Here is a 15,674-nt window from a genome sequence, read left to right on the forward strand (position 1 = left end):
ATCTCAGTAGTGTTAAAAAACACCAACAGAAAAAGTGTTTAGTGATTCAGTTTGCTGTACAATGGGAATAAAAATGCCTTCTTTATTAAGTAACATTGTACATATATGTATATATGTGTAAATTATATTGAAATTGTGATACAGACCGATATCTTCTATTGTACAGTACACTGTGAGGTACTGGTAGGTCTGAAAATATCATTATGCACATTTTGTCACGAGTCATGCATCGTAACTTCATTTTGAAGGAGATTGTAGCACAGATGAGATGTACCAGCTCCAGGAGAGAGAGGCATCTTTTTGGAAGATAATTCTCCACGGTTGCCAAGGTGACGTGGTCCCGCCTTCTCAAGCCGAGTGCTCCCCTTGATGCATGGTGTCCATTCTATGACATCATTCTCATTCTGTTCCTTTATGTATTGTAACCTATTCACAGAACTTGGAAAAAGGCAAGAAGGTTGGAGACTCGTCAGAATTGAAAAATAGTAGCAGCACAGTGTGCACAGTGTACAGTTTATGTTCTGTAGCCGCCCACTAGAAAATAAAATCTTTCATAGTGATGAAATGCTGATTCAGCTTTTAATTCCCATTCATACTTATCTTTCCTTTTTTCTTTATTGATAAGCCAAATTTCCCTCGAATAGTAGCTTTGTTCCAAGTTCAGGAATAAAGAGAATCTGTGCAAATTCATGATCATGCTGATGAAATATGATGAAAAGACAGAAATATCTAGAATATTTCTGCAATGATGCAAAGAATTTGTGGCTGTGTTAAATTGGATGTTTAAAACCTCAACATCTGAATTGGCGTTTTGGTAGTAGCACATCACATTTTTATTTGTACATCAGAAGGATTCTTTTGTTTGTTTGACAGACTTACGATCACCTTGATTGCATGTGTATATCACACGTGTTGAGAAATTGATTCATGTCATCACTCCAACCTTGTGTAATTTGTAGATACCTAGAAATGTCAATAAAAAGTACTTGCTACATACGTCACAGAACTTGGTCTTTCTGTAAATCTTCAATACATTGTATATGATGTGTGTGTGTGGTCTGTTGGTGTGTTTTATTTTTTGTTTTTTGAATTCTGTTGTGCCTCTTCAACAGGGCTAATGGAGCATGTAAGAAATAATGTCACAGTCTATAGTTACAGCTTAATAGTGCAGGTTACCCTTGCAAAAGACTTTGGGCAGTGGGTTTGGTCCAGGTACAAGTTACATTAGCAACTGTTGTGTTCACAGATGTTTGGGTTGCGTGAGGTTATTTCAAACCAATTCCCATGACAATGAATGGCTATGATGTTACACTTCAGCACTCTATATATGCACGTAAATGTTCTTTGATCTTATGACAATTATGGCAGTATCACTGTATGGACTATAGTACATTCCTCACACCAAAAAGGTTCAAGAGAATGGAGTCGCAACTGTCTTATTTCCTTTTCTAGATGTTCAATGCCGCCGCTCGAAAATATTTGAAGCATGTGCCAAACAGGATCTGCCACGCTGATAGGAAGACAATTGACTCGTGTCTCATTGCATAATCACCAGCCACTTTCTAAGGAAGATATGTCTTTGTGATGGTAATTGATTTTCGCTATCCCTTCTTATAAAAGGTAGGTGGTATAGACACGAGGATGTGCGAATAGAAATTGTGCAAAAAATGCTGAAATAAAGATGAAAATTACTCGACTGGGCATAATCGGGCACTAATTTGATATATCTATCAATAGAGAATTATATTTGAAGATTATTTCATGTTAGTTTTATTTGTCGGAATTAAGCGGAAAAGTGATAAAACAGGCTTTCCACGATGGTACAGTTTTAAACATTTTCACATGATACAGCTCTGATTTACACAATTGCACAAATTTCTGCACGGGATTGACTTTTGTTTTACATCCATTTCATCAAGTGAAACTTTATTACATTTGATAAATAAATAAGCAAAATTCGGCTAATATTATGTTAGCGTTCAAAATAAATCTTCAGATTGCTCACCAAGACGGCGGCTTCAAACATCGATCATCACAGGCACAAATGCACCTGTGAAGTTCTTTTGTAAGTCAATAGAAATCTGACAACTGTTTGAATAATTACAGCCAATTGGAACTCCCAACTCTTAAAGGGACTGTACAGTACTGGTTGAGGTAGGGATTCATGTTTTGAACATTCCTAAGTGAGATAATAAAAAGCCTCTTATGAAATATGAAAGAGCATGTAATTTTAAGAAGGATTCAACGTTTATTTGATGAAAATTGGTTTTCAAATGGCTGATATCCAAAAAAGTGCTAATAATAAAAGGCAACATGCCACAACTTTATTAGGATCTCTTTGTTTCACCTTGTTTTTGGATATCTCAGCCATTTCAAAACCGATTTTCATCGAATAAACTTGTGATATCCCTTAGAACTGCATTCCCCCTTACATCTCATAAGAGTGGTTTCTGAATATCTTGCAAAATGTTAAAAGCTAAATCTACACCTCGACCAGAACTGTACACACCCTTTAAACCTCCTTGCTCACACCCTATTAAATGCCAGAGTGTTGTACTCTGCTGTTTGTGTATGCTTGTGTGGGAGTGCATGATTGCTGGCCTGATAAAATCATTATCATCTTTTTAATATTACCACTATCATCATTTTGATAAAACAACGTATTACCCCATCATTATCAAATTGCAAAATTTTTCATACTAAGGTATACCCCTGTGCATTGCAGAAACATTAGATGTGAAAGATATTGCATGAAAACTTGCTAAGAGATGTGTTTGTAGTAAGATAAACAGCAGCTAATCTTGTCTACTGTTATCTCTCATCACATCAATCCACTCAGCTACCAGTTCTTTCACTTCCCTTATGTCAACATTAAAGGACAAGTCCACCTTCATATACAAGGATTGAGAGAATGCAGCAATATTAGTAGAACACATCAGTGAAAGTTTGAGGAAAATTGGACAATCCGTTCAAAAGTTACGAATATTTTCAAGCATCTGCGCAGTCACTGCTGGAAAAGGAGACTACCACAGTGTATGATGTCACATGCCTACAACTATATAAGGAAAATAAAAAGAGAATTTCACAACACTTGACTTTTTGAATAAAGTGCACATTTCTTCGACTTGCTACTGACGTATGTTAAGGGTAATATTATTCCCCCTGCCTTCTGGAAGAGAGAAATCAAGTGTTCTTTTGTTATGCGAGAAAAATGGAAATATGTTGAATTTTCTTTATTCTTTCTTTATATCGTTGTACTCATGTGACATCACAAGCTATAGTAGTCTTTTCATTCAGCCGTGACTGAGCAGAAACTTCAAAAATTCATAACTTTTGAACGGATTGTCCGATTTTGCTCAAACTCTCACTGATGTGTTGTACTAATATTGCTGCATTCACTAAACCCACATGTCTATGAAGGTGAACTTGTCCTTTAATCTCTCTTTTCTCCCACTCAGATATCCTGCTTCTGTACAATATACATGTGTACAAAGAAACATAAGCCATGAAATAATATTGAAAGACTTTTTATTTATTATGAACACTCGCTGAATAAAGCAGCAAAGATTAATAAAAGTTTAACAAAGCAGAGAAATTTTCAGATAGAAGCTCTGTGTACATATGAAAATATGTTTATTCTATATACACAACATATATTAACATAAATTAACATGCAATCACTCAGTGAAGAAGTTCACACAATTTATGCTGACTCTGACACAACAACAAACAAGTCTGAAAAGAACCATTTCATGGCATGCGCACACAACAGTTATAATCTGCAGACACTGCAAACTAACAGTTACAATCTACAGAAACCGCAACAAACCAGTTATAATCTGCAGAAGCCACAAACCACATTACATGTATTCATGTAAACCTGACATCTGGAGCCATCTGCTCCGAAAGGCATTGGAACAGCCCATCTGACAGATTACACAAACTGAAACATGGATTCCCCCTACACGGGCTTGTATACTTTCTGCAGTTTGCGTCATTCTGTACTGGTTCGTTGCATACTGTGACATCATAACATTATCACAGTTGGCTCTTCCATTTGCCGTCAGTTATCTTGTCTACATCGAACACTCAGAAAAGATAAATAAACTTTTTAAAAAAATAATTGCGAAGACTGAAACATAAAAAGCTTGAACGAGACCAATCTGCTGTTAGCTCTACCTCTGGGAAATTTGACAATGCAACTATTAACTTTTGTGACAGGAATATGCATTGTCACATATTCAAAGGCTTGACAGAAACAAAAACAGGTTACACCTCAAGCACACCAACGCTATGATAGCATGCGTTTCCATTTTGGTGTGAAGACCCGGGAAAAGGGTCAACATACATCTTGGAATGCATCATTTGAACTGATTCCAAAGTGACCGAGTCATTACTGCACTACATTTCTTTGCCTTTTAGAGGAAAGGGATATTTCAAATTACAACAGCCTAAAGTTTTCTGCTGCATTTCCACTTCATTTTTCTCTACAACAAATCAGCACTGAAATGACATCAAAATGACACAGAGAAGGCAAAAAGGATCACCTGAACAAGAATCAATGTGACATTGTCTGTTACAGAAATGCCCAAATTAAATGCATAATTCACAGCAAAAATGCTCTGTTTTTAGTAAAACAGTGTTTTTGGTAAAACACAGGCCATGCAAGTATTTCATAAATCAAGGAAACAAACTGACTTTGAAACGGAAAGTTTTGGTGTGGCCTAGGCAGAACAAACGACTGCAGTATAGACCAAGTGACATTACTCTGCAGGCTGTTCACTGAGCCTGTTGGAAATCAGTGCTTGTTTTACATCTCAGAGAGGTAGAAACATTTCTCAAATCACACAATATCCACACTGAAGGCCTAGACGGAATACCTAAAATTGTAAATATATCTTGCAGTCAATTTGAGAGGCAAAGTTCTTTCCCAGTGTATTTTATCTTTACACAAACAAGAATTAGACAAAATTAACCTCTGTCAAAACTATTGTCCACCAGAAACAGATCTAACAGGCATTGGTCTTCCAACACTTTCTACTAGTAATTTACAGGGTGCCAGCATGTCAATGATGCACTTTGTTCTCATCTCCATTTTTTTACTCCTAGCTCATCGGTGGGCTTTCAGCGGTATAGTCAAAATCATACGAAGCTAGGGATGAGCTTTCTGGCAGTATGTCTGATGACAAAGCAATGTCATCAGCACAGCCTCTGCAAGAATTTTAGTCAAGCGCCCTCATGCAGTTTGACACAGCGACACAGTGACAGTTCTGCTGTTTTATGCTGGTGTCTGGGATCCTTCAAGGTATGTGGGGGAAACAAATATCAGAAGAAAGTGCTATGAATACATGTTTTCTTTTGTAACCCCGACTACATGAGGACACCATATCATTTTGTTTTGTGAGAGCCGGAGCTCCCTTGGCAGCATGAAAAGCAATAATATAATCAAGAGCATAAATAGAAACTTCAGCTCATATTGTCAGACCACAATTTGTGACAATCATTTCTAAGAAACAACTGTAAAACAAAATGAAATCTGAAATAACAATCAGCTCAATAATAAATATTTATGATAGCTTAACATCCTCTACCAGGGTGTACTACTCTGTATCAATTAAATCGTTTAGAACACTTTTGCTGGTACACACATTAAGTTAACAAGTGGGGATCTACATTGACAGTCTAATCAGCCATGCAATTTCTGGCATTTTCTCTTCTCACAAATCCTAACATTGACATATGTGACTGATGTAAATAACTACTAAAGACTATACTTCATAGATAAATGACAGCAGGCATGTGATCTACGTGACATACCTCAATCATGGAAGAATATATTCATCAATGCATGCTATACTGCTTTCTGACTGATGTATTGCATAAATACTGCGCTACAAATATGTAATATGGTGATAGAGGGATATTCCGACACTTGTTCTATCAAAGAGAAACATATCCTTGCCCCGAATTCAAACATAAATCAACTATGTCATCTAATTATCCACACTTTTAGAGTATCTTTAAAAATATTGTGAAAGACAGGGAGGATTTGAAATTTGAAAGACAATAACAAAAGAATACTCATTCCATGAATACATTGATTATCATTTCAAATATCTTGAAATGGCATTTTCCTTTCTTGTAGCAAGTCCTTCTACTCCTAGGAGATAGCTCTCAATTCAAACATGAAAACATTCACACAGTTCATGGCTTTGAGGCTTCATAAGGTTAGAAGTCACGGTCAAGCCAGGTTTTAAGCGTTCCTTTCACATTTTATATCAACACGGTACTAAATATAAGTCACTTCAAAAATCAAGAGTGCAGAATTTTTCAGTGTTTCATCAAGATAAACAGTCTGACAGACTTTGAAGGTCAGATATCCCTTTTGCAAATGTCACAAATTTTGCATGGTTGAAGAATAATGTCTCCTGACATCACATATGAAATCTTACAGTACAGTTCGACCCCGATTATCCGGCCATGTCGGGACTGGCCCTCATCCGGATAAGCGAATTGGCCAGATATGGGAGACACAATATTAATGTATTTTGCTGCTGTCCCAGTGCACTGGCAGCTAGGCAGGTAGCGTACCCCGCAACCGTGGTGTAATCTATGCTAGCCTGCGCAAAATTATAGTCCCTTCTTCACAAAAATAAAGTATATCTTTATGTTAGTTCTGTAGGGAATATTGTAGGTAAATCATGTGAGTTTTGTAGAAATTTTAATTTGAGTTTAAAGTCACTGTTTTTTCTCAATTTTTGGACGAAAAAAAAAGTCCTTCACTGCATGAATGCGTCCGGATAATAGAGATTTCCGGATAAAAGGAGGCCGTATAATCGAGGTCGAACTGTAATACACCTCAGTTTATGAAAACGAAATAAAAAACTAACTCATTTTCACTCAAGAATATGCCTGTTTTATACCAGGGATAATGGCTGGGTTGTTTTTTTCTTTTATGGGGGGGGGGGGGGGGGGGTGGGGTCCAAATAATTCAATTAGAAATCTAAAGCATTGTTTCCCCTCCACCATAAAGAAGTTTCTGGCTTTATTATTCTGAGGAAAGGTCTGAATTAATTACCTTTAAATTATACAGCAGCTGATGAAAGGAATTTTATTTTTAGGTCTGCCAGAGGAACACAGAGCTTTTGTGAGAAAATACTTCACAAAGGTTGCGCACAAATTGCGGATTGTCTTTCGCAGCTCTCGATGAGCTCAAAGTGACGATAAAATTCAAAGCAAAAATTCAAAGACAATGACAAATCTCTCACAAACATTAATCATTCCCCACTATCTTCACACATTGTCATACCCTGTTAAAAGTTACTACACTCTGTGAAGATGATATCTTTTAGTTAACATATTTCACAGGAAGATAGCGGGAGAGAAAGAGCGATAGACGACCAAACCTCAAATAAACTGAAATGTACAAACTCTTATCTATACTATCATATAGCACTTTGCAATATTTACAAAACACACAATCTGCATTACTTCTTGCATGCACCAGCTGATCAACACTTAGAAAATTACTTTTTAAATTTTCTTCAGCAAAACCATGCATAGTATTTACATTATAGCTTTGTCAAAATCATTTACAAGTATGATACAAATTCCAGATTTCGTTTTATTTATCATTCCCTCTTTTTTTTGGAATTCTTATGTATGCATTCATTGTCAGGTATAAAATTTGCATTAGAACTGGATAAGTTTGTAGTTGAAGACTGTAGTCACAGTCAGATATACCTGGGGTAACACCAAACTTGATCACATGCAAAGCAGTCTATAAAATAGCATGAACCTACTAATATCGTTCATACCCAGTAGTTTCCCCACTATGTATTTCCTTTTCTCTGGGACAGTCATGGGAACTCTGTTTACTCACTGGAAGACAGGATATAGCTTCACTTTATTGGATGCATACATGGATGTATGTTTAGCTCCAGTAAAAGCACAAATACCACTCTAAATTTGGCATGTTTTTTTCCCCTCTAAAGTATTTTTTTTTCTTCAAAATATATTTATCAGGCAGGTACCATAATAATCATATTCATGTAGAAGTTTATTCTCTCTATAGAGAATCATAATTAGCATTAGTATGAAAGTAAGAAATCAATTGCATTTCCTGGAAAGGCATGGATTATTTCAAACGAAGACATCACTGGCAGTACTCACAGTATTAAAAAGTATCAATTTGCAGGCAGTCCCTAACATGGCCCGACGGCACAGTGCTGTTGTACAGTAATGGACTCAGAGTTTTCATTTTGAATCCTGGAGCTTAGCGTAACGCTGAAGATATCAAACCTCTTGTAATAAACACTTTGGATAATGTGTGAGACCTCTCCATATAAGTCGTGGTCCATGGTAACTGCAGCCCGTGGCATTTAGTAACATTTTGACAGCTTCTACAGGAAGTTTTCATGAAGTTCCCCAAGAAAGTGCCATGTAAAGGTAATTCCTCGATTCTGTATCCTTCTAAGCTCCAATATGGACACATCCAGATACATGAATGGAAGTGGGGGGGGGGGGGGTGAGAGAAAACTTGCCAATGCATTGAATATCTGCAAACAAGATTGGAATTGACTGAACAAGAAAAACTGTGTCTGACATCTATCCTTTCAAAATTTGCACAGTAGTTTCTTTTACTGCATTTTCCCTCATACTTCGCTTTGTTGTGCCTTGCCATATGAACAAAATGCATGAGCATAAATACTATAAACCCCATCAGGACATCGTAAAGATGAGGTTGTGATTATGTCATTGTCTCCGAGGCAACCGTTTCCTCTCACTGGCCAGGAGCAAACGGATGCTTGTCCACAGGTCCGCCCTCGCTCCAGGCATCCGACGGGTTCCTCGGAGGCCCTACTGACAACTCCTTTTTCCTTGATTTCTTGTGACCCTTGGTTGTGGTGGGGTCAAGCTCGTTGAGCCTTGCAAGAAGAAAGTGCTTGTCACGACCCTCCTACAAACACACATCACAAGCATTAGCACAAAAGGGAAAAAAGGCACAATTAGCATTACATAAGAGTGAGTGATGCTTTGAGTCAACTAAGAGGACGTTGCAAGAAAGTTGCAATTACTTGCAACTCCCCAAAATCTATTGCAAATTTGCAATAGATCTATCTATTGCAAACTCTATTGCAAAATTTGCAATGGATATTTGCAATAGACTGCAACTCTACTTTCTTGCAACACCCCCTAAGACAGGTGGAAGAGGGCACTTTGTCTTACAGTTACACTCCCAGGGTCTTAAGATCCATGTAGATTATTTAATGTGGAGATAACATACCTCAAAGACCTCTCAAGAAAGTCAGACATTACACATTATGCTACAAAGTCAATGACATTGGCATGTTGACATTACCCTGCTTGTAAACAGATATTTTCATGACGGTTCCCTTAGTTAACTTTATCTTGTGACTACATTTTGACTCTGATTATAATCAACATGTCGTTCTCTATCTATATTGTTTATATCTTCATACATCAGCAACACTTGAAATCTTGTGCTCAAACATTTCGGATATCACCAGAATTTGCAATCAAGAGTTAATACTCGATAAAATTACTGATTTATGATCATTGCCATCATTATCATAATCATAATCATTAAAACCATCATTAATACCATTATTGTCATCTTCACCAACAACACTGCCATCACCTTCATCATTATCCCTACATCATCAGTATCATCATCACCATCATCATTACCATTGTCACTAACATCATGTTCATCAGCATCATCCCTCATCACTAACAAAATCATTACCATAAGCATAACCATCATCCACACCATGAACACTACAATCAACTTTATCAGCATTATCATCATCACTACTATCATCATTACCATTACCATTACCATTACCATTATCCTCACCATCATCTTTACCACCATCGTCATCACCTCTGTCATCATCATCAGTAGCAGCATCAACAGCAGCAGCAGCATTGCCATCAGCCATGCCATCATAATTTTCATCATCATTACCTCGCAAGTACTATACCATTATCATCATTATCATTCTCACTATCACCACCATGACATACCATGATGAGTTGTTCCTTGAGGAGGAGTACCATGTCCCGATGTGCCGATGAGATGGCCTGGAAATAGTAGAGGGCCAGCCTGCAATTGGTGAAAACACGGAGGCCATTATTATCTAATTTGATATACACAGTATATAACATATATATGTCAGCAAAACTTGCTTGCAATATATCAAAAGGGTCTACCAAGAAACTTACCTTGCTGACAAGATTTGCTAGGATGATGAGTTGCTTTGAAGTATTTTGAAATCAAATGTGTAGAATATTATTGATTGTTATACTTTTATTCCAGAAGAGTCCTCCCCTTTCAGCATTGTGGGTAGGCAGAAAGTTACATGAGGATTGCTCATGCCCACGCAATCATATTTTCCAAAAAACCTCATGCAATTCACAACAGTATTGGAGTACTTCTGTTGCTAGATTTGTTGATTGTCAATAATGAACTAAACGATTACATAGCCACCATGATCAGGTATGAGCTTAGATTGTGAACCTTTTTGGCTAATATATCACATTTTTGTTGTCACCCAACTGACATTGTGTTACTACAACATCATATCTCATACTTCTAATGTGTATTTATACACACTAGAGCAAAAACAGACAGTTCTGCAGGCACATGAGAACTATGTTTTCACTTTGAACAAAGATGAGTCTACATGGCACCCTAAACTGTCATGGTGGTTTGAAGAAATATACTCACAGGAGAATGATGATGAGGGGGACAACGAAGGCTGCGGAGCCGATGAACTCAAAGACCTGCTCCAGGAAGTTGTCCCAGGTGTCGATGGTCATGACCAGCTCACTCCACATGGAATCAAGGCCTCGGAACGGACCACACCCTTTGGACGGACTGATCCTGATTGTGGGGAAAAGTAGGTGAAAGAAAAAGAGAAAGAGAGATAACAAAAGAAAAAGTGATACAGAGAGAGCGAAAGAACAAATTCGGTGATTCCCCTTGCTTCTGGAAAGATACCATATGTATGCTTCCTCACATTTCTATGGTTTCCATTTTATTCGGCTTCTCTCTTTTTGTAGCTACGTCAGCATGCCAAAGTAATAACGATTCCTCTCCTTCGCTCTATTTCTCAATCTATCTCTCTCTCTCTCTCTCTTCAATCGTTGAGACCATCATCACTGATTAAACTAAACTGGATCAGCGGTTTGTTTTCATGTAAAGCTACGGTCACAAAAGTTCGTGCGAATGATGCATTCTTACGAATTCTGGAGTTCATACGGCCGCCTTACGAAGAGAGGGTTTTGTACGAAGTTAAAAAAAAAATCTTGGACAAGACCATAGACCAGGCTACAAACTTACAAACGGTCTATGAACGCTGGTTTCGTACGGCCTTCATAAGAATATCTTACGAAATTGTCTAGAAATCATTCGTACAGCATTTGTAGCTGTTCTTAATGGTATTTGTGACCGAGCCATTACATTGTTTACAAATCAAAGAAGGATGATTAATGCAGGAAAATTAGTAAAACTAGAGTATTACATAAGAAAATTATGTGATGGCATTTACATATGGCAGCCACATATCCTCAAGCATGTCACTATCAAAACAAATACATCATGCAACCCAGACATTGAGAAGATGTTGTGAAGCAATTTCGGCATGGCAGGGGTATTCTGTCATAGGCATTGAAGCCATGAGCACCACAACAGCAGTGTGGGGGAAAAGTGTAAAGAATGCTGGGGGGTATTTCATGACGCATTTTGTCTGACAAATTTGTCTGACAAATTTGCTCTCAGCTAATCCGATGCAAGGATTTCAGTAGCTTGTAACAATTTGTCAGAAAAAAAAAAATATCTGACAGAAAACTTCATGAAATGGCCCCCTGAAGGTCTGGCCAGCCGGGATGACCACTCACGAGGAGATGGAGTAGCCGATCGGGATGAGGCAAATGAGGAAAGTGACCAGCAGGATGACCATGAAGAAGATGCCCGACCGGGTGGCCCGGAAGGGGCGGGACGACGGCACCATATTGTACAGCAGGCTCCACTTCTTGAAGTAGAAGAAGATGAAGCACTTGAGGACGCAGATTGCTGGCAGGATGGGGCTGTAGAACGATCCCACCCTGGATGGGAACAGGGAGGAAGGATTTCGAGGAGAAAACAAAACCATGAAATGTGACCTCGCATAACAGAACAAATAATGGCCAGAAAAGATTTATGGAGTGAAGGTCACATTCTGCAAAGGCAAATTCTCCGCTTTAAAGTGGAGCAAAACATTTCAAAATGAAATTTCTACATGCGCCAAATTATTCCATGAAATCAACCACACAGGAATGTTACTTCTGAGAAAAGGGGCTTTGAGGTCCATTGAGTAACCTTTTACTGTGTTTGGATCGGAAAGGGGATTTGAAACTCGATTGCATCCACTCTGAAGGGATATCCAAATTAACCAAAATAATGTGCTCACTAAAGATACTGCGGACTCTTTGAAAGTCTCTAATGTGTTTTCACGCAATTTTTTAAAATTTATTTCTTTAGCACAAAATAGAAATTGGGAAATGTCCAAAAAAAGAGGCAATAAAGCTTAAAAAAAAACACTACTTCATATTTAACTTTATTTAACTCAGCTTACAAAGAGAAAATCTCCCCAAATCAGACAAATCAACAGGTCTTTTCTTCTTTCTCTTTGTAGAAGTCCATCTAATGTACCAGTCAATTCTTGACTTAGAAATAGGGGAAACCCAATGTCTTTTCTCCTTTCTTTCCTACTCATTGCTGTATACATGAGGAAACTCTTACCAGCACAAGGCTTGGGAGTAGACAATGGCCAGCACATTCTTGGGGATCTCAAACTCCATGTTTCCCAGTGCCTGGGCTATACCGCAATGACAGTACTTTGCTGCGAGCCTGTCGAGAGTGCCAGGTAGAACATGAGAGAGAGACAAAGACAACCAGTGATAAGAAATACAGGCAAACATTAACATAAAGAAGAATATTAGAGCTAAATCTAAGATATGCATCCTCAAAAAATCAAGCTTCTGAATGTGACTGACAATGAAAAAAGACTAAAACAATATTGTTAAGTGAAGTGAAACAAAACAATACAAAACACACACACACACACACACATACACACACACACACACACACACAATCCGATAAATGCAAATACAAATGAAAGTACTGGAAATAAAACTGGTAGACAGTTAACACGGAAAATGTTAAAAACAGAATTGACTTTTTTTTGCTTTCTAACTGAAAGAGAAAGAATTGAATGTAAGTACTAAGTATGTTGTAGATGGCAACTTGGTATGACACTCTTCCATTAAAAAAAAAGCATCCAAAACAAACAATGAAATCACTTACTTTCGTGGAAATTCCACTAAGATGATGACAAGCAACACAGCAGCAAAGTCAGTGATCGTCAGCTTGTAAAACTCTTGACCAATGTATGTCTCCCAGCACTGAAACAGGGAGAAAGAGAGAGAAAGGCTTACTAACACAGGTTCATTAATTGCCTTACATCTATCCAGTCTCTTGGGGAAAAGATGAACAGGTTTTAAAAAAGTCACTTAGAATTGAGCATATCAAGGCTTTGGTCAGCCATTACACGGTTCCCCCCAGTCTCACATCCAAATCAGTCATTTTTCAAAGAGTTACTGGCCAGATATTAGTGTGCCACATGCAAATCAAAAGGCAAAATAATTCCCTAATAATAATGTAAGTTAAGGAAGACTTTTACATTCTCTTGTCAGGTACACAAGGCAACATTCAAATGTTCAAAATTAGGGAGATTTGGCAGTTTTGAAATTAGACAAAGACAATGAAACCTCACCCCCAAAAAAGTATCATAACATTACGAGAAAACAAAACATTAACTGAGAAAGCCCTTCCTTTACACAGTGACTTACTCTCAGATCACTGGGGCAGATGTTGCAGGCTTCCGTGGCCGTCCCCGGACAGACGACCTGAGGGTAGAGGGAGAGGAAGAGGACCACCAGGGATGCCAACCTCAAGAATACCGTCCTGAAAGTGAGGAGGAAAAGAAAGGGGGCATGTTAAGATGAAGTCCGCCACCAGATACTGTATACGCCCTATATTCAGCAAGTCTAATTTTTCGCGAATCGGAACTTCCTGACGATTTTGTGAGTGGTAAAATTTGCAATCATGGAGTATGGTATACCAAACATAGAAATATATATGTGCATGTCACATTCATGTCGGGATGAGAGTCAATATTTTAGCGTGTTTTAAAATTAACGAACAGCACCTGACTCGCAAAATTTGCAAAAATAACCTCACTAAATATTTGGTGTACACAGTATACATTTAATGACATAATCTCTGATAAGACAACAGCTGCACATAGGTGCACTACCATCATACATCCCACTATTGTCTCAAGAGAGGTCAATTCATTTGTAAAGGAATACCTAAATAAAAATCATACATTGAGAAATTGAGATGAGAAATATTAACTGAAATTATCCCCCCCATTTACAGTATGCAAACAGAATAAGTTTACAGGCTTACTAAGAGTCAATATGAAAAGAAAGGTCAAGATGGATTGACTGACTAGCACCAGAAACAGGTTTTTATGTATAAAAATACTGAATGCATTGTGTGTGTGCATGTGTGTCTGTGTGTGTGTTAAAACACAAGATAAGCTGTTCTCTGACTGAAATGTACCTTGGACCATTGAGTTTGGATTTATTCAACTTGGCCACTATGGATGAGGGTAATGCCCCAGTCACATATAAACACGGATGTTCAAGGATCTACACGGTGATCCAGGGAGATCCGGGGACGTCCGGGGAGATCCGGGATTTTGGTATGACTGTACACACGGTATCAACACGGCAGCTACACGGATAAGGCCGGAAGAGCGCGGCATCTACACGGACGAACACGGCATCTACACGGATCAACACGGCAGCTACACAGATCAACACGGCAGCTACACGGCAGCCACACGGACCACCCTGGATTGCTCTGCCAACACGGCAATCCCCGGATGACGCCGGATGTTTTTGACCGTGTTGGCCTCCCGGCATCAACACAGATCTCTCCTCGGATCAGATCCGGGGTGGTTTGGGGTGATCCGGGATGTCTATGTGACTTGGGCATAAGTACTTGTGTACAAGCAACCACAGGACCAATGCCTTTTAATAATTCCCCTCAACAGGATGAGGCAATGGGGATAAAGAACCTTAAGCTACCATCAACGCCAACTCAAGATTGACAGTCCACAGTGGAATCCAATGAGCTCGTACAGATTCTCATTCAAGAATGAGTCGTTTAATTACAGCTTAAAAAAATGATCACGAGGCATCCCTGAGTTCAAGTTTGTACAAAAAAGAATGACACTTGAATCACATATATATTTCTGCCAATTCCGAGATGCCCAGGTACCTGATCAAGGTGATGCTGATCTCAAACTGAGGGCTGTAGTCCTCGAAGCGGACGATGACGTTGAAGATGAGCGGGACGACGCCGTTGAGCAAGGTGATGGTGATGGACGGCAGGTAGCTGATCAGCAGACTGGCAAAGGCATCGGTGGTGACAGGTTTGCTGGAGTTCTGAGGGACAGAAGGACGACAAAGAAAGAAATCAATGACAACTGGATAAAAACTGGCTGAAAGCTACCGGAAATGAACGATAAATA

General features: G+C 38.5%; 1 protein-coding gene across 1 annotated transcript in view; it reads right to left on the reverse strand.

Moving 5' to 3' along the window:
* Positions 1–8,572: 8,572 nt before the first annotated feature.
* LOC139722005 (transmembrane channel-like protein 7) overlaps positions 8,573–15,674 on the reverse strand; it is a 77,405-nt gene continuing 70,303 nt past the window's right edge. The window contains exons 10-17 of the mRNA XM_071633332.1: positions 15,422–15,588; positions 13,921–14,035; positions 13,376–13,473; positions 12,809–12,916; positions 11,926–12,132; positions 10,754–10,909; positions 10,051–10,129; positions 8,573–8,959 (exon numbers count right to left, since the gene is read on the reverse strand). Of these exons, the coding sequence (XP_071489433.1) occupies positions 8,783–8,959; positions 10,051–10,129; positions 10,754–10,909; positions 11,926–12,132; positions 12,809–12,916; positions 13,376–13,473; positions 13,921–14,035; positions 15,422–15,588 (1,107 nt within the window). The 3' untranslated portion in view covers positions 8,573–8,782. The remainder of the gene's footprint in view (positions 8,960–10,050; positions 10,130–10,753; positions 10,910–11,925; positions 12,133–12,808; positions 12,917–13,375; positions 13,474–13,920; positions 14,036–15,421; positions 15,589–15,674) is intronic.

The sequence above is a fragment of the Diadema antillarum genome, unplaced genomic scaffold (assembly GCF_040938485.1).
Source record: "Diadema antillarum isolate AM-2024a unplaced genomic scaffold, OU_Dant_1.0 scf00000154, whole genome shotgun sequence".
NCBI lineage: Eukaryota > Metazoa > Echinodermata > Echinoidea > Diadematoida > Diadematidae > Diadema > Diadema antillarum.